Genomic DNA, 26,996 nt, shown 5'->3' on the forward strand with positions numbered 1-26,996 from the left:
TCCGTCGGAAGGCTGAATTGAGTTGGAGCTCAACATGCAATGTATTTCCGGCTGCACGGCTCTTTCCAAATCGTTAGCGGGAATTGAGATGTGGTTTTAGTGTGGATCTATGCGTCTGCCATTATGAGAAGGAAGGAAGTGTGTGTGCGCCTACTGGAGGCATGGATGAAGCTGCATGCAGAGTGCAGAGGTAGGAACTAAGAGCTGGGATGTAAATAATGTAATTTTTCTACTTGATGTCTGTGGTGCCCTAACTTGTTTAGTCGGAATTTCAGACTGATCAGTTTATTAAGTCAGGTAGTATTCCCAGCATGTGACAAGAAAGCTTCTGGTAAATGCAGAGTCTTTTGTACTGAAGTTGTTGACCTCTCTTGCCTGTTATTATGCGCACTTTGATTTAACTATTGACCTACGAAAAATGAGGGACAGCTGAGGAGAAGTATAGGCAAGCAGTTAAGCAGGTAAAACAAATTATTAGTGTGTTAAACATGATCTGAGTTATCTAGCAAATGTTTGCCTCTGTCTGGGCACTGTCCCTGTAATCTAAGTTGAGTTCCTCGACTGAAGGAGATCCTTTTCATTTTGTTGGTTGCTTCATTGGTAGATACTTTTCTGCATTGCCTTTTGTTGTGACAACTCTAAGAGATGTTGTCATTGGCCACAAAGATCAGACTATGGTGATTGTTGCAATGCAATACTTATTAGGAACAGCAACAACATTTTGTAATGCAAACTAAGGATTACACTGAAGGAATAGTATGAGAAAGCAGACTGTTATTAGCCACCACCCTACATCCTACCAGACATGACAAACTGCATGGAATTCTGCCCAACTGATTAAAACTGTCTAAAACTCCTCATCAGGCTAGCACATAGTTTTGTATGATAGTATTCCTCACAACAGTAGCAACTGCTCACCCTTAGTGTCTCCTGAATGTTCTTCCCTTCTGCCACACTCATTTCTTTGAAAAAAGTCAATATTGTGTGGCCCATCTGCTGTAATGGTTTTCCAAAGATACTAGACTTTTGCTGTTGAATGTTTTACTATATTTGTCCATGTGCTGTGTTCTCCCATCTTCTGGATTATATTGATTATAATTTCCTAGGCTGCATTTGTAAAGAAGTTGTAGCCAAACATACTTTTTTAATATTTATTTATCTTGTAATTAGACAAATTAACTGAACTAAAACCCCCTAAATAAAGATTTTCATATGTACACAGATGTAGATGGCTATACAGTTCCAAGCCATAGTTTCAGATGTGGAAGAAGTTATGTAACCTCATGTAGTTACTGTTTTAGCCATATTGCATCAAACTCAATTTTCCAGTGTCTTTAGAATGATTATGATCTAAGTTGGCTTTTGTCATTAAATTTTCAGAAGTATTCTAAATATTTGCTGTAAATAATAATACTGTAAAGCTTTTCGGATGTCGTTAATGCTATTACCTCTATATGGTAAAACTCTTTGATTTGCTTTGCATTGCTATGTTTGACTAGCTGCAATAAGTTCTAATCTGTGTTTTGTATGTAATATAAATTCAAAACAGTATTAGCCTGCCGATTCATTTATTATGCTTTTAGAGTGTGTGCATTTCATGGTCGTTTTATTAGAATGCATTTCATGCTGCCGTTTTCATTCTGTTTGCTGCCAATTCATTTATTATGCTTTTAGTGGGTGTATTTCGTGGTTGTTTGGTTGTTTTACTAGAATGCATTTCATGCTGCAGTTTTCATACTGTGAATATACCTGGTGGTTAGAGGAGATACTCAGGCTTAAACCTTGTATCTTGGGTACAGGTAATAAGAGCCTGAAGTCCCTACCCACCACCACTTCTGAAAACTTTACAGATTTATGCCTCATATTTTTGTTTTCTTCCTCATAAAACCTGTGGTGAATTTTTGTGGCAAGTCAGTGAAAGATTGAATTCACTAAATAATGACAGGCATTTGAATTTCAGTCTTCATATTCTTCAGAAAATACATGTAACACAAAACATTTTATTCTAGCAATTTTCTAAGTTTATAACATCACTATTTTAAATTTGTCCCTATTTTTGGGTCTGTATTCCCCATTATTGGCTTTGTCCAGATTTTTTGTGCTAAGAGGTTAAGAGCTATGGGTGAGAACTGAATTCACTAAATGATAGCCATTTAAGATTCAGTCTTCTACTGTTCAGGAAACTGCTGATTTAGCATAGTGGTATATTGCTCTAATTGTAGTGCACAGGGTCCTGGGACCTGGGTTCAAGACTTGGCAGTGAAACATGTGGTGGTAACACAACGTTTTATTCTAGCAACTTTCCAAAATTATACAAGCAATGTTTAAAATGTGTCCCTGGTTTTTTGGCATTTGTTCCCCCCAGTGCAGTGGGACTCTGGTGCCTTACTTTGGTTGTCTCTTCTTCAGTTTGTGTTTGAAACTTGGCATCCCACAGTCCCACAATTCCATAGGAGTGGGCGGGGTTACATAATTATCTATGCAAATTGTATGTTAATCAGCGTACAGATTTGTACCTATTTTTCATGGGCCTTGTCCAGATTTTTGATGTTTCCAGGTTCAGAGGTATGCACAGCATCCCAGATGGCATTCCTTACTCCAGAAAAACAAGCCTACCTGACCAGGCTACTTCTCTCAACTAGCCACCAGAACCCAATTATCCACAAGGAAAATCCTGCAATATCTAGGGTTCATGGCCTCCTGCATTCTACTCATTCCATATGCCAGACTGCATATGAGGAAACTACAATGGTACCTAAAAAGCCTTTGGTGTCAACACTTCCAGGACCTGGAAATGATCATACCTATGATACCCTGTCTAAGGAAAGATTTTCTTTGGCGGGCAGCAGCATGCAACCACAACAAGGGTCTTCCCTTCTCACAACCACACGCCGCCCAGACCCTAACCACAGACGCATCAGATTATGCCTGGGGTGCACACCTGGACAGCAGGTGCATTCAGGGCCATTGGAGCTCAAATCAAATACATCTGCACATCAACCAAAAAGAGATGCTAGCAATTCAGCACACTATGACAGCTTTCAGACCCCTATTCTCCCCAGAGCCTCTAGTGATCAAAACAGACAACACCACAGTGATGTGGTATATCAGCAAGCAGGGAGGAACTCACTCTTATCCTTCCTGCAGGCTCACCATGACCCTTTGGCACACGGCTTCAGTCATGCAAATTCACCTGCTAGCACAATTCCTGCCAGGCTCCCAAAACTCTCTGGCAGACAACTTAAGAAGAAACCTGCTAGACCCACACGAGTGGCAGCTAGACCACAGAACCTTCAACTTTGTAACCCAGAAATGGGGCACCCTGAAGGTGGACCTCTTTGCCTTCCACAACAATCACCAGCTCAGCAAATTCTGTACCAGAGAACCTCACAGCAAGGCCTGGAAAGTGGATGCTCTATCCTTCCAATGGGTAAACTTCTCAATTTATGTATTTCCTCCTCTACCACTAATTTCAAGGGTACTACTCAAAATAAGGGAGGAAAAGCCAAGGGCAGTCTTGATTGCCCCAGACTGGCCATGCCAGCACTGGTACCCACTGGTGTGCAGCCTGTCACCCCTGCCACCATGGCACCTACCTCAGATCCGAACACTCCTGACCCTGAAGAATGGAGAATTCATTCATCCACAATTGCAGACACTGAACCTGGCAGCCTGGCTTATTCCCTGTCCTCTCCTCCAGCTGCCAGCCTAAGCAAACAAGTCCTGGATGTTATACGTGAGGCCAGATACTAGAAAATCCTATGCTGACAAGTGGAAAAGGTATTGCACCTGGATCCATGCTAAAGGAGCACAGCCCTCCCTACCTCTCATCCTGGATTATCTAGCAGACCTACTACATAGGGGCCTATCCTTCTCTTCTATTAAAATTCATGCCTCTGCTATCTCTGCTCATTGCAGCACAGAGCCATCTCTCTGCTCTCATCCTCTCATCAAACAAGCTCCTAAGAGGGGCTAACAATGTAAGGCCACCCAGAAGAGCTCCATCCTCAGCTTGGGACCTTAACTTTGTGTTGGAAAAGCTCACATTACCCCCCCCCCTTTTTTTTTGAGCCAGCAGCTTCAGCAGTGGTAAAATTCCTCTCTTGGAAAACAGCTTTGCTTTTGGACATCACTTCAGCTAGAAGAGTTTCGTAGCTACAAGCACTCATGGCTGTAGAAACCTTCATCATTTTCCATGCTGACAGGGTCTCCCTCAGGACTAACCCAACTTTCATGCCTAAAGTGGTGTCCAGTGTGGCTCTCAACCAATCAGTTCATTTGCCCATCTTTTTCCCTAGCCCACAAAACAAGGGGGAAAGAATTCTGCATTTTCTAGATGTGCACAGACAGCTCAGATTCTACCTAGATAGGAATAAATCTTTTAGGAAAACTGACCATTTGCTAGTCAGCTTTGCAGTAGGGGCAGAGGGCAAGGTCATATCCAAACAAACTATCTACAAATGGATAACACACAGCACCCATTTCTGCTACAAACACCACCGGAAACCACCCCCTAAGGGGGTCAGGATGCATTCCACCAGGGCAACCTCCACCTCTGCAGCTTTTCTTAGAGTGGTCCCTACCAGGGACATCCTGGAGGCTGCAACATGGACTTCTGTTCATACCTTCACCAAGCATTACCACCTGCCTATCTTCTCCAAATCCAGGGCAGGCTTTGCAACTGCCAGCCCCCAGTCTTCTTGACTGCCTCCACCTTTTTTTCAGCTTTGGGAATCAACCCAAGTGTGATGACTGCAACAGTGAAACATGAAGAACATAGTACAGTTGTGTATACTTACCATAAATGTAGATGTTCGAGTGTATTCACTGTTGCAGTCCTGGTTTCCCACCCTCCATCCCCCTTCTCTCTCTCTCTCTCTCTTCCTCACTCCTTTCAGTGAATTTTTGGTATTTACTTTCTGCTGGTGGTGTTCTTCCACCATAACCTGGCTCCTGACAGTTGGGGCAAGAAAAACTGATGTAATGATGTCGGCTGCCTTATTTTATACCACTGACGACCTGACATCAGTCCTGGAGTGACAGCAACCAACGCAGAAATGCTAAGCCTCTGGTATTCGGGCCGACTGAGGCTACCCCTGGCAGGATAACCCAAGTGTGATGACTGCAACAGTGAATACACTCGAACATCTACATTTATCGTAAGTGTACACAACTGTACTTTTCTTGTCATGGCCGTTTGAACTTATGTGACATCTTAAAGGACTTTTTGTTTTAATGAAAATCCTCAAATTAAAAAAAAAACACACACATCCCCAGTATACCCCCATAACCTATTAACTTAATGAAATCACACAAACTGTGTACATCTTCAAATAATTACCTTTAATCCCCCTAATAGGAATAATTGTCCCAGATTGACAGCTACATTCACAGGCTTTAATTGACCAATAGTTAAGGTTATGCATGCCAAGATGCATGACAGTAAGTACTGTCTGTTTTTGTCTTATTTTTATTCTTTTCCTTTATGTAGAAGACAACTTGAATGCTTTCTGAAAACATTTACTTTTACCCTTAAAGTATTATTGCCCTTTAATCAGTTTGTCTCCATAGAAACATAAGAACCAGATACATAGTTGCCTTCAGCAACAAGCTTCTCATGTTATGCTGTGAACATTTATTTGGTAAATGAAAACTTTTTATTGCATTCAGTCTTCTCTTATTTATTTGCTTCCACTTAAAACGTGTTGTTAGCCAAAGCCAAGGACCTTAATCAGTCATCCCCCTATGCAAAACTAAGAAAAAAATGTATCAACTCTACTTATGTCATGATCTGTATACATTGAGCTTCCAGACAGTTTGGGTGCCTGGAAAGTGCCCTGAGCTTTGGAAGTTGATTGGCTGTTACATCTTTTGCAGGATGTAGCCCATATAGCTTAGACTACTGCAGTAGTGATCATTTGGACATCTACTGTTATGGTAAGTTTACTTACACAGCTATACCTTTCCAGTAACCTTCCATAAAGATTTCAGTAGAAAATATCAGGCTATTTCAGAGATATTGCCATGTATAGGCATGGAGCAGAAATAGGACAAAATGACAAGGAGTACGGGAGCAACCCCGGAAATTTTTTTCTAGTAGTTAAAGGGTTAAGAACATTATTTTTGTGGTCTACTTGCTGATTTATGCACCATAATTTCTTACAGTTCTGTTTTAGGTAGCTTAAGTTTGCAAATTTTCTCTTTCTTGTTACATAATATGGCTATTTTGCACTACTTTTTGGAAATTCTGCTGAGCTGTTAATGCATTTGTTTGGCTTTTTGTGAGGTAATATTTATCCTTTGTATCTGCAGGCCGATCAGGGATGTATTTTGTTGAAGATAATGCTGTTGAATCATGTGAAAGCTATGTAAGTACTGCTGTTGTTATTTAATTAAAGATGGATATTCATGACGTTTTGCTACTGTAATGTGGATAAGAAACACACACACATGCTGGCAGTTAAAAGGTAGTTACACTTTTGGACAGAAATCCTGTGTATATTGGAAAAAGTAAGAAAAAAATTAAAAAAAAAAAGAGATCCAGCTTTACATATTATTTTCTGCAGTTCATAAGCCATCTGAAGAGTAAGTGACAATTAATAAGAATTAGAAGTCTACCAGCATGGAGGTTAGGTTTGTGCTTTCAGTGTCAGTGGCCTATGTCTGGATATGGATCCTGCTCCTGAAGGAATGGAGGTATGGGGTGGGTGGGGGGATGAGGCACCCACAGTTGGAGACTAGATTTGCCTTGCAAATTGGAAGAGTTTTTTTGCTTTTACATGCATGTGTAGAGGCAGCGACATAACAGAAGATTACATCCCCATTTTAAAAGGTACTTGAGCTTTATATTGTATCAAGTGGAAAAGTATCACTTAAGTTTACATTTTTCCTTTGTATGTAAGCAGTGGCCAGGATGTCTTTTTTCTTTTTAATGAGTCTTGCTCAGATGGCTTAAACCATGCAGTTAACCCATTGAAATTGGTGGTATTCAGGAAGACAATTCCCACAGTGGCTGTCAGAGTGAAACATGTGCATATCTGTACAAATAACTGCGTGATTTATGTTGTGTCTCGTCAGCCTTCAGTCGTCTTGGTCTGGTGATTTATTTTAAGATTCACCAGATTGTTAATTCTTAAACACCTTTGTGTGAACCTTGGCTCTAGTTGATTGTCATTCTTGAAGTGACACCCCAGCCCCACATGTAATAATGGGAAAACGGGTTGTTGCTAAATGGATGAATGGATTGAATTATCACTTGTGACACAAACAAACTTACATTTATATAAAACATCAAATCTTATTAACAAGTTCACATTTACAAACATATGTTACATATATTGTGATGTATCCTATAAGCTAGACAACACTGTGTAAATAATTCAGTTTGTGCCTTCTCTTAATCATAGGATCATAGGAGCTTACTAGGCTAATGGCCCCTGGTCCCTTGCAAGCCTAGCCAAGTTCAGCCAGTGTTACCAAGAGTGTCTGGTTCAAGCAGACACTAAAATCAGCACCTGTTGCCCTTGTGCCAGAGGGACACAGGTGGAACCCCCCCGGGTGGGTTTCTAGTTACCCATCCAATCATCCAAATTACACTTGAGTAGGGCCAATGAGTGGCTTTGTTTAACGTGAATAGGAAGCTTATTAACTTGCACACCCTGTACCATCTGCAGTCCACTCCTACACTTTTCTTCCTCTAAAACATTTTTCTGTATGCATTGTTCCCACAATTTCCATTTTTTTCTATGCAATTTACTCATGTCCTTTTCTAAAGCTACCATCTCTAGTTCTTTTATCTCTGTTACAGTATTCACTACTTTAAGTATAGTTGGTTTAGAATTTGATTTCCATTTTATATGAATTGTTTTTTTGACAGACGCGAGAATTAAACTTAACAAGCCATTACTATATCTAGTCAGTTCAGATCCTGTATTCCATCTCAAAAAATAATTTCTTTAGTTACACTCATTTGCTCACCCAGTATTCCTGACAGGGTTTTCTGTAGGGAATTTTTAAAGTCTGCCAACTCATTGCACTCCTAAAATGTATTTCCAGTTATCTTTTCCTTCTCTATCACACCTCCAACATTTGCCATAGATTTACCAGATTATTGATCAACATAAAGAAATTAGTTCTGGTCTCTGTGTATCAAATTACCTTTCCAGGAGTGCTCCTGTATTCTTTACAGTAAAATGTCTTGCTGACCTAGTTTAGGTACAGGCCATGGTTTCATTTTTCCATTGGGGAGAGTCCTAGACCAATCTTTCTAAAAGTGTTGCATTGTAAGTCAGCCAGCGTCATGATTGTTCCTTGTGCCAGATTTCTATGGTAGTGGATACCCTAACTTGGGAGCCGCTACTGATCCGTGTCTTAGTAAAAGATCTAAAGTGGTCAGTAGATGTAGTTCCATTTAGGCCCAAGAAAAGCTCTTCCGCCCGTCTACAAACCAACCCATATCTTAACAGCAGATACTTTGGACTGCAGCTGGAGTGCTTATCTGTAGCGTGTGACCTTTCAGAAAACTTGGTCTACCTTGCAAATAAAGACATGTATTACCTGGAGGGAGGGTCTGCAGTAATAATGGCATTAGGAGCAATTAGAAATGACTAATTCCTGGAGTCCTGGAAATAAATGCAAACAGCTCAGCAGAAATCCTGGTCATAAGAAAGCAGGGTTGGGATGGCACTAGATCATGTTGTTGTTTTTGCTGAAAGCCATATTATTGAAATATCATTTCTGGGGCCACTTTATTAAAATTGTTGATTTCAAAAACTTGTCAAAAATACATTGACTGGAAGCATGCAAAACCCAACTGCAGACACATGTTTGGACTTTATAACATGCCTCACCTTTGCACCAGCACTCCTAACCCGTACCCGAAAACTTAAATCTAACCTAATCTGTAATCCTAAATTCTCTTTGAAGGATGAGTGATTGAGTTTATCCTTTCCACCAGTCAGAATTCACCCTTTCCTTGCTCAGAATCTCACACGCATAACATCACATTCTCCCAGTACAGGCACAAGTCATGGTGTCATGCATTGACTAGGTAAATGCGCTTCTTCCCTGAAGTCCGCCCACACCTCCCCACTTTTCTTTTCAGTTGCTTTCATTGTTCTGTTGTTGGTCTTAGCACATGTTGAAGCATAGGAATTACAAGATAAGTTAGCCTAAGGATATATGCACCTTACCATACCCATACTGATGAAGCACACCCCTCTTTCCAAAAGGCAGCATCCAGTGCTGCCCTGAAGTAAATTATCTGACTTTCCCTTGAGCTGTCAGATTCATTGCTACCTGCCATAGGATTGTTTTTATTGCCATCAGGAGGAAAACATTATAAAGCACTGTCATAACTCCCAGCTGTTCAAACCTGTCACCTGTAGAATGTGTGGAAAGAACTCCTAGCCTGCCTTGCTACCAGTAGGATGGTGGTGTTTGAGAATTCATCACACTGACTGAGAGTGATTTGGAGGCTCACATATGCAGCCCCGACTTCCAGTCAGAGCACCATCACAGGGGATGAAGTTTGGATGTCAGGATGCAGCCTGGCCCTTCTGGAGGTATGCCTAAAGCAGAAATGACCTTCTAGGTCCTTCAGATTGCAGAGGCTTTTATCGAGTAGTGTGGTTGTATTTTACATTGTTGGTGCCATCCAACGCTAGGTTGATTGAGCTACTTCAGGGCTTATCGACTTTATCCTAGAGAGTGATCTGAAGTCAATAATACATGGGTTGAAGGTTCACAAAGCCAAAGGCTCCTCTGCCAGGGTTTGTTGTCCGAAGATGAGGGTATTTTGATGGATTATGTCATACATTAGGCTTTGGTTTAAGGTGTAGTCATTCTGCAAATGTTTGATGTTTGTTTGGTGCTTGATGTACTGGACTCCAACATGGCCTGATGCCATTGCCATGGACTTGGTGCAAGACTCTGTTTCCCAGTGTATCACGTGTGCCAGACATGCTGCTTGTTACTAGATTTTCTGTCCCTCCTATTAGCTGCTTACACATTTCAGTCATTTCCTTGGGAGAGTGTGTGTGAGTTAATTTCTGCTCTTGGTTAGGGTTGGAGGAACACCTTTCCACTTAAGTTCCTTTGAGGTGTGTGAGGACCCAGGCAAGGATAGCAAGAGTAAGTCCTTCCAAACAAACAGCTTTTGTCAGGATTACCTTTCTTTTGGAGAGACCTTTTTTGAGAAGTGGAGGGGGGGAGTCTACAAGATAAGTCTCCCTTGTTCCCCTTCCTGTATTAAGTTGACCTATTCATTCCTCCATTGGGGCCTTCTGATGCATTTGTTTCCCTGTCGAGGCCAGGGTTGGATGTTGAGAAACCAGCCAGTCTGTGGATCTTAAGGACTGTTATATTCCCTCCTCCTGTGTGCTGCTGTGTAGCTGCCTTTGGAGGAAGGTGCATGCTTCCATGCATGTGCAACTCACAGCCAGCTGCACAGCTCATGCTATGTGAGAATGCCAGGCTCTTCATACTATTAGGCTGTTCAGACTGCCAGCAGTAAACCTGCATGCCTGCAGGTGTCAGTGCAGAAAGGCAAGCTGTCTTCCAACCCTCAGGATGGGTAGGCCAGGGTTAGCTGTTCACTCCCATCTTCTGCCAGCCAGTCTTGCTAGCACTTGTGCTACTAGTCCTACACTGGATTGTCAATGTTGTAGGTTCTCTGCACCACAGAGCTATCTTCCATTGGAGAGACCATAGGCCTCCTCATGTGGTCTGTATAGTCTGGACTTTCAACACTATAACCCCCCCCCCCCCCAGCAGAAATGCTGAAATGTTTATTTGAGAAGGAGGGACCTTGGATCATCCTGCCATGAAGCCAGTCATTAAGGATGGTAATAGAGTCAAGAAATATCTAGACTTTAAAGCCCTGGATGGTCTGTGTTGAACTAGGTGCTAAGTTTCAGTGACATTTTTTTGGTGCTGCACTGTTGTTTCTATTATAATGTGGTTATTATGTTGTTTAAAAATAAAAACACTTGTAATCTACAAGTGCATCCCCCCAAAAGACAAGCCCCCTTTATAAACCATCAGCTAAGTGGAGCGAATCTGCCATCATTTTAATGTTGCAGATCCAGAAACTATGCCTAGATTGGATTTTGTGTAAATGAGCTTTCCTGAGGTTGATTTATATACTATCAGAGAGAATGTGATTCTCCCCATCTTCTGCTTGCACTAGCAGGATAAAGGAAGTGTTTTTAGCATGTTTTCACAATCTCTTTGCAAGTTCTTTGCCCTTTTGTAAAATTACTTCACTCTGTTCCCCTGATTTCAGTCTTATCATTTTTGTTAGGGAAGAAAGACCATATTTTGACTCGTTATGATGGCTTGTTAAGGGTAGGGTTTAAAGGTATCGGGTCCTTGATTTACTTTCAGTACTAAGCAGAGGGATTCCACATGTTTGAGATGTAAACTAGCTAAACCTCTTTTCCTGACTACTTTTTTAACAACTCTTAGTCCACAATATCTTAAAACTGGAGTTTGTAAAGTGGCTGTGGCTGCTAGGAAGCCTTCACCAGGCAGACCTGCTCTGCCAAGTGGAAGAGTTTCTTGAGATGGGTATATGGGTACCCAGTACCTGTTTAGTTTTCAGCTTATAGTTCATTCTTTTATATCTAAAGCACTCCTAAGACTTCAGCCTCAGTTGTTCCTCATAGTGCATGTATCAGGTATTTCTGGTCATTGTGTCCTCGTGGAGGGCAGGATTGTTGCCTAGCACTGGTTGGTCAAACACTTACCTTTCAGGAGCTATTGCTGTCCATGTGTATCTGACTTTTAAGGTTGGCAGGCTTACCTGTTCCATGTTGGTATGTCTATACTTCATGACTCAGAATTCTGAATCTTGGTCCTTCAGCTACCTAATGGTTCCTTCAAGCCTGGGGAAGGTCTTCCAGTTCATTTACCCTTCTAGGAAGGTCTTCAACGTTAATTGCAACTCATACGTTCGTACTGTATCAATTGATTTAAAAGTGGATGCTCCTTGCTGGGTTCCAACAACCCTCCTGCCATCCCCTTGTAGTGAATGGACCTTCCCTTTCAACATGGGCTGAACATCACATAAATGTATACTTTTGTGTCACTTTTCAGAAGTGTAGGTGCCAAATCTTCACTGCTGTTTCTTGACTGAAATGTACTTTCTATTTGTGAGTGAACTGGCATTCTAAGGAATTAGTTGCATTTCTGTAGTTGATATTTGACACCTGCATAGGCACCAGGCAGAATCCCACTATTCACAAGATCTGCTTGGAAATAATGTCAAAGTCGTCAAAGTCTTGACTTTGAAAATGTCAACCCAGTCACTGACCCATCTAGGAATCCTTCTCTTGAATCAGCTAATAATTAAAAGTTTATCTGTTATTTCACTGACTTCTTCAAATATTACAGAAAACCCTTCATTCAACTATCATTTGATTTGCAGGGGCATTCTATAAAACCAGATTCCATCATATGATCTCAATGAATTTGAATTTGATGGTAGTGCTCAGCTGTGATGCTTACAGTAGTTTACTACAATGTCATATCATCTGTGAAGGCTATCTATTCAAAAGTGGCACCTAACACCTATGAATTTACAGTTACAAACAGTTCATCTTCTAGATAAGGACATTCGTCTTGCAGAGAAATTTGTTTGAGCTGTTTCTCTGGTGCAAGTGGGAGAGTCGTACTTAAGTCTTCCAAGAAACTGAATTCTGCTTGGAACAGCAATCTGTCTGTCTGTAGAGAATGCTGCTTTCCTGAAGTTCAGGAACAGATCCCAGAAAACACTGTATGGAACTTGGGGAGAAGTGTTTTACATAGTTCATGTAGTCTCTGCACTTTGAAATTTCCTGCCAAAACCTTCAAAAGAAAAGGTCCACTTGATACCCACTGCATTGTTTTGGTGATTGCAATCTTCATTCTACCTTTGAATTAAGTGATGAGACAAATTCCTCTCTTGGAAAACTTGCTGTTTCAGCAAAAAGGCAAAGTTCTACAGCCATTTCTGGAATGAATCACTTCACCTCAGAGCATATATTTATATTCATAGCAAGTAACAGATGTCTTCAACAAAGCCAGGTGGCCTTTACCAAGAAGTCATAGTTGTTGAAATGGTAAAGATTTTATTTATTTATTTCACATTTGTTAACCGGGTTTGTCCAACTGGATAGAGACCCCTTTTCAGCGGAGACCCAAGGAGAAAAGCTCCACAAAAACAGTTACATAAAATTTGAGTGTATACATGAAAACAAAAATTATAACAATAACAAAGTATACAAAGCAGAAATTTCTTAACACATAAATCTGAAAACTAAAATGTTATACATTTTTTTTAAACAAGGATAGTATGAATGATGAGGAGTTAAAAGAGAAAGAAAATGCTGACAGAATGAGATAGGAAGATAGCTAAAGAGAGAGGCTAAAATGTGGGGGAGAGGCAGAGAAATAGTCTAAGTTAGGAGGAGTTTACAAATGGTAGTAGGTAGGATTTAAAAGAAGAAGAACAACAACAATATTAGATAGGAATTAAGTTAATGACTGTTGAGAATAAGATTGACAGGTAGAGATAACAGTGGGTAAAGGTACTTTTTTATTATTCCAGTATATACAGCTCCTTCAGCTCCTAGACTATATTGTTTGTTTTATTTACTTTGTTTACCTTACATACTGGATTTTCATTTCTCTTTCTGTGTTGTACTTTTCCATTCCCAGTTATTTATGTTGTTAGTCCTTTTGTTACTGTAAGATTTGATATGAAGGTAATTTACCTTAATTAGCTGGAAACACTGTATGCCATGACTATATCCATCTCCTTCATCATAAATCCTTCTTCATAATATGTATCCTTCATCGTAAATCCTTCTTCATCATATGTGTCCTTCAGCGTAAAAACAATGGCTCTCTCTGCTCTGCTACTTTCCTAGACCTATCTAAAGCATTTGACATGGTCCCACACAAACAACTTATCTCTGTCCTCAATAACCTACCCTTCTCACAATCACTCACCAACTGGTTTCAGAGTTAGCTGTCTGACCGCCAACAATCCGTTGTATGGCAGAATGACATATCTCCCCAACTACCTGTCTCCATAGGGGTTCCCCAAGGATCCATCCTTGGACCCCTACTCTTCTGTTTTCACCAATAATCTAGCCTCTGCCACCAAACATGGCACATTCATACAATACACAGATGACTCAACCATCATCTGCTCAGCCCAGTCCCTACCCAAACTGCAAAAAGTCGCACAGGAAGCCTTTTTCTCTGTTGAAACTTGGTTATCTGATGCCCAATTAATACTTAACCCAAACAAAACTAAACTACTCATCTTCCAACCCACCAAACATACTCAAAACAACTCCCACGTTAACATCACAGCAAAAGACAACACCACTATATACCCAGCTGAACACACCAAATTGCTAGGAGTGGAAATAGACAATAAACTAAAATCTGACATTCACATATCCATGACCATAAAAAAGTCCACAAAAAACTAGGAGCGTTATACAGAAATAAGCAACTTCTCACCAAAGCAGCAAAGATTTCAATAGCAAATTCCCACCTTATCTCCACCCTACTTTATGCTTCTCCAATATATACCAACCTAAAGCAATGCGATCTAAACAAGCTAGAGACCTGCTACAACAAAATCGCCATATTCGCCACAGGGGCATCCTACCGTAGTCACCACTGTCTCTCACTTGCTGAACTGGGCTGGCTTGAACTCCCTCACCTCCTTCAGTGGTATCATCTCTCACTTGCTCACAAACTAGTAAACCATCCACTAAATGTTCCATCCCTCCAGAATGTACTCCAACCCTATCGCACCACCAGACCACTAAGATCCAGCATCAGAAATCACTTGCAGATCACTAAAGCCAATAACTCTGCTGGTGAAGCACTATTTTCTGGTTCCATAGCCAAATTATGGAACTCCCTCCGACCACAATTACCTCCATACCATCATGCACCCACTTCAAAACTTTACTAAAAGCACACCTAAAAACATGTTGGCTATACTCTTGCAACTCCCACTCTAATATCACCCACCCATCCAACTACTACCTTACTTTCCACTCCACTAACTACCTTGATTATAGCAAGCTCAGATGCTCATAAGCCTAGTACTTATTATACAGCAGGAACTTCTTATTGTAACATTTGTTAATGTCTGTTATGTGCTTCACAGATAGATTCTAGTTGTCTACTGATATACTATGTTCTTCATCTGTAAATATGTTGTAAGTAATTGCTATGTAAATTGTTAATCGCTTTGTAATCCAATGTAACTACTATCTGTTTGTTTTAACTGTGGAGCTTTTCTCCCTGGGCCTCCGCTGAAAATGGACCTATGTCCAGTCGGACACTCCCGGTCAACAAATATAAATAAATAAATAAATAATCTCCTAATCCTTGATCTTTAGACTATGTCTTGTTTTTGGGTTCAGGCGCCTAGGCAACGAGACATTTCCCTGTGGTACATTTGACTGGGGACACATAGCTGAAGTGACATTCAGCTGCAGAGAAATATAGCTGTTTGCAAATTCCCTGTGGGCAAAGAGAAGCATACACTGCCATGCCCACAGCTTTAATAACCAAATGCACATGGGGAAAACAATGTTCATGGTCCCCAAGGGAACATGAGACAGCAGGCAATATGGCAGGCATCAGCAGCAGGCTGGCCAGAGGACATGTCAGTGGCAGTAAAAATGCAGTGCACAATGGGCAGTGCCTTTATAATTGGAGTGTGTGGACCACTTCCCCCTTCACAGTGTCTAGGGAACATTACCTAAAACGCATACTGGAGCATACATGTGGCTACTGTAGCCTGCAGGATTTCCTCCATGCTGTACCACACTTCTACATGTTGTAGTTATATAAGTATGTACTCTACAATGAGCACAACACTCATTACTTCTTCTGCCACCATACCTTTGGCTATTAAAGCTGTGAACATGGCAGTGTGTGCTTCTCTTTGCCCACAGGGAATTTGCAAACAGCCATATTTCTCTGCAGCTGAATGTCACTTCAGCCATTTGTCACCAGTCAAATGTACCACAAGGAAATGTCTTGCTGCCTAGGTGCCTGAACCCCTTGTTTTTAGCTTAACTTATCTCTTGATTCTTTCCTTGAGAAAAGAACATAACAAGTACTCTCTGCAATCTTCCCTTGACAAACTGTTATTTCAAGCAAGGTCAACATTCAGTGGAAGATTCTTTGTTTTGCTTTCTAAAATGTATGCATAAATAAAACACCATTTTCTAGCCAGCAAGGTCAGTGAAAGATTTTTTGTTTCTGCTTTCTAAAATGCATGCATTAATGAAACACCATTTATGGCTTTTTTTTATTCTTTAGCCTGTCTGTAAAATAAAAAAAACCTGATCTAACAGTTGCCCCTGAGGTCTCTTGACAGAGGGACCTACTGGGACCTACTTCTGCAATTACCTTATGTTTATATTGTTAACTACTGTGTTTAGCTTTTATGCTGCTTGACTTGTAACCTGAAAATAAAAAAAAAAATAAAAAATAAAAAAAAAGTTAAACCTGCAGTTTTAATTTTGACCACTAGGTGTCACTTGATTATTTATGCCCTGTTTGGATTGACGTTTTTCAACTTTATAATTTGAATAAACTTGCAATTTTAAATATGACCACTGGGTGTCACTCGAGCATTTATGGCCTGTTTGGATTTAAATTTCTTAACTTTATGATTTGATTTCATGATACCTAGATTTATAGTCTTTAGAGTATTTAAGTGAGGGATATATTTAAACTTCTACATTACCCCCCTTTTCTGTAGGAAGAGGTCTTGAAAAATTTATTTGTATACTGCGCCGTGCTTTATTCTGAAACTGGCCCTTCTCTGCAACTGAGGTTTTCTTAACGTAGGGTTAGTATGCAGAAATATTATACACTATTCTTGAATTTTTTTACTTTTACTTCCTTTTTTTATTTAAAACTTATACTTTATGATAGACCAACATTTCTGAAAACCTACGTAGCTGATAGTTGTACTTTATTATTTGCTTAGCTAATAATTTTAGCATGTAGGGCAAAAGTGCCCATTGTTCTGTATTATACACATACAACTTTACTCCAGGGACTGGACTGGTAATGTTGCATTGTGCCATTTTATTAGCATTTTTCTGCATGTCTTGGATTTTTGACAGATTTGCCTCAACTTTTGAGCCCACTTGGCTCTCCTTTGTTATACCTTTTACCTTGATTTTCTTTTACTGCATTTGGATATAGAGTAAATTCCCTCCTTGGCAGCTTCTTCTGCCACATATTATATAGCCTGTCAAGCATGATGGCTATTTTCTGAAGACTAATTGAAATCTACACTAAAAATATAACTTTATTGGTCTTGAAGCATAATTACCATATTCTGTATTAACTTGTGACTATACATTTTATTTTATTTTATAAATATTATACACTATTCTTGAATTTTTTTACTTTTACTTCCTTTTTTTATTTAAAACTTATACTTTATGATAGACCAACATTTCTGAAAACCTACGTAGCTGATGGTTGTACTTTATTATTTGCTTAGCTAATAATTTTAGCATGTAGGGCAAAAGTGCCCATTGTTCTGTATTATACACATACAACTTTACTCCAGGGACTGGACTGGTAATGTTGCATTGTGCCCTTTTATTAGCATTTTTCTGTATGTCTTGGATTTTTGACAGATTTGCCTCAACTTTTGAGCCCACTTGGCTCTCCTTTGTTATACCTTTTACCTTGATTTTCTTTTACTGCATTTGGATATAGAGTAAATTCCCTCCTTGGCAGCTTCTTCTGCCACATATTATATAGCCTGTCAAGCATGATGGCTATTTTCTGAAGACTAATTGAAATCTACACTAAAAATATAACTTTATTGGTCTTGAAGCATAATTACCATATTCTGTATTAACTTGTGACTATACATTTTATTTTATTTTATAACGCTACTTATCTTTTTTAACTTTTATGAATATTTATGAACTGTAATAGTTTACTAAAACCTATACTTTCTGTATTTTAAGTCTATACATTTCCATTGTCTGTTAGTATCCTTATTTCCCTACTAATGTAAAGTGCACTACAATCTGTAAGCATGCACTTTAATCTGTAAACTAATTAACATACAAAGCCTGTCCTGTTATGACTTGAATGACTATAATAAAGTAATTCTGTTACTTTACCTTTAACTAATGACTGAATAATGTAATTACAAATAAGTCTATCACTTTACACTTAGCTAATGACTGAATAATATGAAGTATTTTGAGATTTGACTAAAATGTACAATGCCTTGACAATTACTATTGCTACTTATTATTTAAATAAAAAGCCTGCAACAAAAAAAAAATTCTGTTACTTAACCCTTAACTAATGACTGAATAATGTGAAGTATTTTGAGATTTGAGTGAAATGTACAATGCATTACTATTACTACCTATTATTTAAGTAATAAGCCTGTAACAAAAATAATTATGTTACTTTACCCTTAACTGATGACTGAATAATGTACAAATATGATTTGACTGAAATGTAGTACACTGAACACATAACTGAATATGAATGTCATATTCTGAAACTTGACTGATATTTACATTAGCATTTACTGAACATTTAAAATAGCTATGTATATTCTGGAAACTAACTAAACCAAAAGAATATCCTTTGCCAGTGTTAAGTAAACACAGATAAAAAACATAACTGAAACTGGTACATGCTATATTCTAACTAATACGATTGTTTGAAACATGAGAACATTTTGACAGTGTTACCTGAACACAAATAAATGGAAATCCATTTAAACACAGTCTGAAAACAACTACGAAGACATGAGAACATTGTCTAAAAACATAACACAATTGTTTGAAACATGAAAACATTTTAAAAAAACATTGAAAAAATAACTGAAACACATAGACAGTTAATTTGTGTCCCACAGTTTTTTGCCAAATTTTGCTTTACATTGTTCCAGTCACTGATGAAGTCTACATTAACAGTTCTGATAAACAATTCAAGTTGCTGTACATCATTCTGATTGTCCTAAACAACGTAAACTAACATAGTCTCTAGATGACCTGTTTTCTGTACTCATGCTCGAGTTTTAGGCATCTTCTCTGAACAAGTTGAACAAACTTACTAACCTTAACTGCCTGCTATCTTGCACACAGCATGTTATATCCTTGGACTACGTTTTGTTTTTAGCTTAACTTACCTCTTGATTCTTTGCTTGAAGAAAAAAACATGACAAGTACTTTATCTTCCCTTGACAAACTATTATTTCAGCAAGGTCAGCATTCAGTAAAAAATTCTTTGTTTTTGCTTTCTAAAATGTATGCATAAATAAAACACCATTTCCTAGCCAGCAAGGTCAGTAACAATTCTTTGTTTCTGCTTTCTAAAATGTATGCATAAATAAAACACCATTTCTAGCTTATTTTATTCTTTAGCCTGTCTGTAAAATAAAAAACCCTGATTTAACAGTTACACTTACAAATGCCTTCTACCAGCACCTGCAGGACTGCATGGATAAGGCAATCCCAAGCAAAACAAAGACTCTTTGTACCAAAGGCAAGCGTCCAGTCTGGTGGACCCCAGCCATAAACAAACTCTACAACAAAAGGAGGAAGCTACTACAAGATAGAGCAAAATCCTTAAAAGGTAAGACACCCTTGATCACTATAAGTAAAAAACTAAGAGCTCTCATAAAATCATCCAAAGCAAATTTCGAGAGAAAAATAGCTAAAGACTCAAAAGACAATCATAAGGCCTTCTTTAGCTATGTTAGAAACCTAGGAGGAAACTCCCAGATATGCTCAGAACTAGTTCAAAATGATGTGAAGATTACTGATCCTACAGACATTGCCAACATACTGGCTGACAGGTTCAGTGCAAACTTCTCCCCTCCCCAAAAGGAGAGATATCTATACCAAACGATTGCAACCCCCAAACATCTCCAGCGCCCAAGTGAGAACTGCTCTCTCCAAAGCAAAAAACACAGCATCCATGGGACCTGATGGTGTCCCCGGCTGTGTGCTCCACGAACTCAATGAAGAATTAAACCCACAGCTAGGACAGCTGTTTAATCAAAGTCTTACCTCTGGCTACGTACCCAGGAGTGGCGCACTGCAACTGTGGTCCCACTTCACAAAGGCGGTGCCTCCACCGACCCTGGAAATTACCGCCCATTAGCTTGACAAGCCTTATCTGCAAAGCCATGGAGAGGATCATAATGGACCTCATAAATAAAGACATAGGAATTTGCAGACTTTGGATCCAACCCAGTTTGGCTTTGTCAAAGGCAGATCATGCCTTTTAAACTTGGTTGACTTTTTCGAAACAGTCAACAAAGCCATTGATGAGGGAAAGGCAGTCCATACAGCCTACCTCGATCTGGCTAAGGCCTTCGATACAATACCCCACTCGGGTATCATTGAAAAACTCATCAGCTTAAATGTTAACCCATACATCACAAGATGGGTTGCAAACTGGCTGAGTGACAGAACCCACAGGGTCAGAGTTGCTGGCGCCATGTCAGACTCAAAGCCTGTCACAAGTGGTGTCCCACAGGGCTCAGTCCTGGGCCCACTCTTGTTTGGCATCTACTTTTCCGAAGTACAAGCAAACACAGGAGGGTCATGGCTGACAAAGTTTGCAGATGACTGCAAACTGGGCCATAGTAGAAAACACATCTGACACAGATATCCTTCAGAAGGGTCTCACAGAAACGGATAACTGGTGCCAGAGCCACGGCCTAAAGTTAAATGCCAAAAAATGCATAGTCATACCCTTCGGGAAAAACAAGGTTACCCCTAGCTACCAAATAGGTGGCAATCCACTGAGCACAGAAGAAGTTATCAGGGACCTGGGGACCCAGGTTGATAGTAGTCTGTCATTCGACACCCATGTAGCTAAAGTAGTTAGGAAGACCTTCTACATTGCCCACCTTATCATGAAGGGATTCTCATCTAGATCAAGGGAGGTCATAGTCTCCCTTTACTCATCACACCAATGATTGAGTACAATGCCCCATTCGGAATGTATCTGACCCGACACTTGCAGCAGCTGGAGAGGCCACAAAAGTTCCTCACCAAAAGGATAAAGGGTCTCAAAAATCTGTCCTATGCTGCCCGACTGAAAGAACTCCAGCTCTATTCAGTCGCACGCTTGCTCAGAGGTGACCTTTGCCTAACATACAAGGCCATGTCAAACCCAGATTTGATGAATATGCTTCACCTCAAAAAATCTAGATCCATCAGAACCACAAGGGCGGGAGACTTAAACCTCGACACGGCTATTAATAGGACGTGCTGGAGGGATAGATTCATCACCCAAAGACTCCCTATGCTGTGGAACAAAATCCCGGTACATGTGAGGCAGAGCACCTCGCTGGCCTTGTTCAAGAGAAATCTTGACCAATGGATGGGAGATCACAGATATACCCCAGGGATTACCTCAGTGTCACTGCTCGACAGAGGCACAGCAAAATAATGGGTATAGTTCCCCATACTAAAGGGGTGGCATAAGCCACAAAACGATGGGCTAGGCTTGTAAATGCCCTCGGGCAGATAGTCTAGTATGAACCTATGAACCTATGAACATAGATTCCAACCTTAGCATAGACAGCATGCCTTCTTTGAGATCCTATGTCAGCTTCAAGACCCACTGTAAAGGTGTTTCTTGGATTATTGCATCTGAAACTATTGAAGAAGCCATTCATTCAAATGTGACCTGATTTTTCTTTCTTAGAAACCTTGACAGAACCTCTTTGTGAACCAGTCTATTTTTTTAATTTCTTTCATAGAAGACAGTTACTGTGCCAGTCATGCCATCCAGATTGGTGTCAGAACTTCAAGCCTGTATGGGTTCAGGACCTCAGGTAGTGCTTTTATGCATTAGGTCATATCAGAAATTTCCTTAAGCCAAATGATTCAGTTCCCTCTTTTTCTTCTTCTTTCTTTTATTTCTTCTTCCATCCACTGAATGCGGTGAAGTACCTCATAGATGTCTCTCAAAAAGCACCCCCCTCAAAAAGTAAGTAGGTTGCAAGAAAGCGATCAGCTTGATTTTCAAAACTGAGACTTTATTGATGTTTACCTGAGTTTAGTATGATTAATTCAAATATTGCTTCACATCAGGGCAAGGTTGACCCCAAGCCACAACATCCACGTTTGTTGAGTGACTCTTTTAGCCAAGGTCATACTATTCAGCACTTACATGTTGCAGTAATGGTAGACTCCCAGGAAAACATGTTCTTTGTAGAATGGATCCTATGAGCTAATTTTTGTATTTATTGTTGCCAGGACAAAACATTCAGGAAGCCGTGACATTTTTCTCTCTGCGTCAAACAAGTTTGGATCTCTAGTGGATAAGAATAGAATGTTGCTGTGATTTTGTCTGCAAACCATTTCAAAGATCCATCTTCACCCATTCCACAAAAAGATTTTTGGCATCCTGTACTTTTATGAGAGGTTTCTTCCATGGCTAGTTGTGAAGCAGTAACATGGTTTACAATCCGCAGCTCGGTTAAGCACAAATATATTGTGTTTCTTGGGCCAGAGATGATTTTGATAAAGGTTCCAGCAAGCATTCACTAATTGCCTTATTTGGTTTCTGGTTGCAAAGCTCAGTATTCCTGTTAGTCAACTAGTATTCATTTGGGCACAATGATGTATATTACTACTTTACAAACCACTTGGATTAACAACAAATTATTAAATTATCCCTAGTTTCCCCATAGATTTCCATCCTTCTTCCTTTGCAGTAGCCTACGAGTCCTAATTATTTTATATCGTTAGTCTGTTGCTATGGTGCATATAATAGACCTGTCTTTGACCACCATAGCAGCATTGTGTTTTTCCTGTGAGTGAAAAAAAATGCTTCATTTGCAACTACCAGAAAATTTGTCACAGCACAGAAACTTAGCAGAAAATGGGAATTTAGATCTGACAATTCAGTTTATTCTTACTGTGACTGAAATAGATAGGAAGCCTGAAAAGGTGCAGTGTGCCATGGTACAGTAGAAGACAAAAGTTTAAAGAAATGCCAAGCTGGTCCACTAACAGAAAACACAAAGTCTCCGGAACACAGACATGATGTAACACCTTTTGTTGGGGCAACATGGGTTTTGCAGTTAATCAAGCTTATAAGCTGGCATTATCTCTTTGTCAAGAGATATTATGTTACTGATGTTAAATGCAGTGCTTAAATATCCATTTGTGCCTAGAAAGGGACACAGATAATTTATTTACCAATTAACTAAATAGAAAAATTGAAACAAAAAAGTTAGTGTGGAAAAGTAAAGCTCAGGCTATACCTCTGAGATGCATATTGTGTGTGTGTGTGTGTGTGTGTGTGTGTGTGTGTGTGTGTGTGTGTGTGTGTGTGTGTGTGTGTGTGCATGTGTGAAATATCAAGAGTTGGCATGTTACATTGAGTTAGTGTTTATTTGGCAAAAAAAAAGAGACTTATCTGATATTTAATTAGACAACAAATTTCAAAACAAGAGATGTGAATGGAGAAGGAAAACAAGAAGTTATTAATTGCAAGCTGTTAGTTTGTCTAAACAAGCAGTCTTTGTGGGATAGATGTTTTTGTTAACAGAACGAGTCAGCAATGATGTCCATGATAATGACAAAGACAAGGACTACCAAGAGAATAAGATACAGGGTTGGGCTGTATGGATGTTGTATGCAGTTAATACACTGCACAGGCTGTGGTTTTGCTAACTGAAAGAAAGAGAGAAAGAAAGAAGGGTAGAGAGAGAAAGAAAATAGAAAGTGGTGGTGTAAAATCAGCTTACTGTTCTGAACAACAGCAGAACTGGATAAAGTTTTGTTATACAGTTAAAATTGTCTGAAAATTCAGATATTACTGACAGGTTTATGGCTAGGTTTACTATTGAAATCTCGAAAGTAAAAAAAAAAGGTACTTAACAGTGAACTAATTCACCGAAAGTACACATAACCTAATCGTCCTAATGTCGAAAATCAGCTGTTAATGCCGAAAATGTCAGACATGACATTTTGAGCACTTAATAGCAATGCCATCCTTGCCGCTATTCCCTAGCTAGCACACCTAACATCCAGATTATGCAGGGGGGCAAGCCCCCCCTGTGGGGGGATGTGCCCCCACCACCCTAACTATATATTCCAACTCCGAGATCGCACTACAGTGAAGAAAGGGATGTATTTCCCTAACCGCACTGTACCGTGATCCCTGTACATCCCTTCGAACATTCATACTTGCAAATGCACAGTCCATATATAACATTCACTCATTTAACCTGCACACATATGAAGTATTCGAACATCTGTAGTTTGAATACTTCATAGCCGTGCAATGGTACGCCGACATTCCAATGGTAAACCTATTGCTACTACTATTCTGATCAGAATGTTGCCTTATGTGAAAGTAACTACTCTCTTGTCTCTAGGTCCTGCTGTGGTTCTCTGGCTCCTTCCAGCTAGGAGTTTCATGGCAGGTAGATTCAGTGCAACCACAGGATACATCAGGGATGTTCCTCATTTTTTTTACTTACTTTTGATTCCCTCTGGCTGCTAGCTAATCTGACTAGTTGCCAGTATTCTTCTCACATAGAGCTGATCATGGAGGGGTTGTCACACACACAGCAGTCGGGATTTTTTGTATGCACTTGACTTTATATGTTTTACCCCAAAAAAGTAATTCAGGGGCTGGCATATAATAGGTGTGAAGTGAGGATTTCAGTCACTTGTCTGTGTGAAGTAGTCTCTCAGGCAGCTCTGCCACCCAGCAAGCATATGGCTCCCTTGTGTTCCCAATATCCACCAGGAATTTGTTAACCGGAGGCTCACCACTGAGACCAGCCTCATATGTAACCCCCAGCAAGAGACAGGCAGGCTTTGCCTCTTCTTTCTTTTCTGACTCCGTTGGGTTCTCCTACCCCAGAGCCAGTTATTGAACCTGGGTTGATTGGATTATAGTCAGCTGTAACAGATGTGTTCTTAGCTGATCTTCTGATATATAAAGAGGACCCTCCTTTATGGGTTAGGAATGTCCTCCCTCCATCATTCTGTGGATGGGCAGTCCCTCAGTCTAGCTTTGACTGACACATTTCCCTGTAAATTGGGCAAGTATATCCTTGTGTATCACTTGGTTATCATTGGGAGTTCCAAATCTTCCATAGTGTTCTTAATTTACAGACTAGGAAAGGGATGGACTAGTAGGTGCATGGAATGAACAAGCCCATGTCATTGTCATAGGACATCATGGGTGTGCATCAACACAAGTGCATGTCTTTGCCTAAGTGCGGTAATTACTGGAAGAAGATACTGAATTATTTTTGTTGGAGAGGATAATCCCTGTGAAATGATTCATCCGTGAGGAGCCTTTTTGTAAATCAATGCATAGAGTAAGAGTTTATTTCTTTGCCTTAGTGTTTGCTAATGACTGTGTTGTATAAATAATTTTGCTTGGTAATGGATATGTTAAGATGAGTTGTTTCAGTTTACCATTTTTTGTCTTGCAGAATATTCATGGAGAGCTGGAACCAGCCTCATTTTCATGGACTTATGAAGAAATCAAAGAGGTTCACAAACGTTGGTGGCAGCTCCGAGATAATGCGGTTGAGATATTTTTAACCAATGGCAGAACTCTCTTATTGGCATTTGACAATGCAAAGGTAAATCTCATAATTATCACAGCATTAACTAATGATTGATATAGTGTAATCACGCAAGTACTGTGCTTATGTACAACTGGACATTCAGATCATATGGCTTTTCGTGATGCACCAGGAACTTGAAGTAGTGCACCAGATTTACATCAGTTTCATTGCAAGTTTGTAGCCATTTCCATTGTCTGCTTAAACCTCATGTCGTTGCCCGTATACAACATTTACAAAGGATTTTGTCCTGAATGTTGAAGGCAAATTCACTGAAGACTTATTTAATTTAAATGGTGTAAATGTATGTATACCTGTGTAGTCATCAAGACTAGCCTTAAAGGTAGCCAAACTACTTTGTTTGACCTATAGTTGTAACTTATTTCATGAGCTAGGAATACATTGAGTTAGGAACCCATCCTTCAAGTGAGTCTTTTTTATTTGTTAATGTACATTTAAGCCCTTCATGCAGGTGTTTATAGAGCCTCTGGTTATGCAAAGAAATAGGAAATTAAATAGGATTGTATCATCATGGCTCAAAAAACAAGACAAGTCACCTCTCAAGGATAGTTGAAGGATTTAAGACATTTAATCTTCTCAATTATAAATCTTTAGGGCCTTTCCAGTTGAGCAATATGCTTGGATTTGTACATACTGATGGGGGCACTATATTCAATGATGTATCTGATAGAGGGAGAATGCAGTGGTAGGATGAAGATGTTGGATCTTGAAGATATTTCCATAGAAGTTAACAGGGCCAGATAGAAGGATTTCCAGGGCATCACAGTGATGCAGTATATAGTATTGTCACCTCACAGCAAGAGCTTCTCCAGTTTAACTGTTGGCTAGGGTGCCTTCTGTTTAGAGTCCACATATCCTCTCTGTGTTCGCGTGGGTTTCCTGCAGGTGCTCTGGTTTCCTCCCATATTCGAAAGACGTGCAGTAGGTGGATTGGGCACCCTAAATTGGCCATAGGTTTGTGTGTGCATACGAGTGTGTGATATGGAATAAGAGCCACGGCAAGGCTACCCATCTGGCAGTGTGAACCTTGGCTCTAGATGATTGTCACTGTTGAAGTGACACCCCGACCCCATATGTAAAAATGGGAAAAGGGGATATGGATGGATGGGTGGAAGGCATGATGATCAAATGAGAGTGAGTTATAAATACCTAGGTCTGTTATGACTGTATTTGTTTGGAGTACCATTTATAACATATGAGGTAAGAGCAACTTTTCTGTCAGATGCTGCTATGATACACTTCGTTTTATTAGTTTGACTATTTTTCATAGAATATGTATTTGTATATTCCAGCCGTTGCTGGAGCTGTTTTGTATTAGTAGATAAGTGGCTAATGATGC

At 39.8% G+C, this 26,996-nt stretch overlaps 1 protein-coding gene across 1 annotated transcript in view; it reads left to right on the forward strand.

The window, feature by feature from the left end:
* Positions 1–26,996, forward strand: part of LYST (lysosomal trafficking regulator) — a 3,825,950-nt gene that overhangs the window by 3,042,388 nt on the left and 756,566 nt on the right. The window contains exons 37-38 of the mRNA XM_044075805.1: positions 6,313–6,368; positions 25,502–25,654. Of these exons, the coding sequence (XP_043931740.1) occupies positions 6,313–6,368; positions 25,502–25,654 (209 nt within the window). The remainder of the gene's footprint in view (positions 1–6,312; positions 6,369–25,501; positions 25,655–26,996) is intronic.

The sequence above is a fragment of the Protopterus annectens genome, chromosome 1.part1, assembly GCF_019279795.1.
Source record: "Protopterus annectens isolate FY-2018-M chromosome 1.part1, PAN1.0, whole genome shotgun sequence".
Lineage (NCBI taxonomy): Eukaryota > Metazoa > Chordata > Ceratodontiformes > Protopteridae > Protopterus > Protopterus annectens.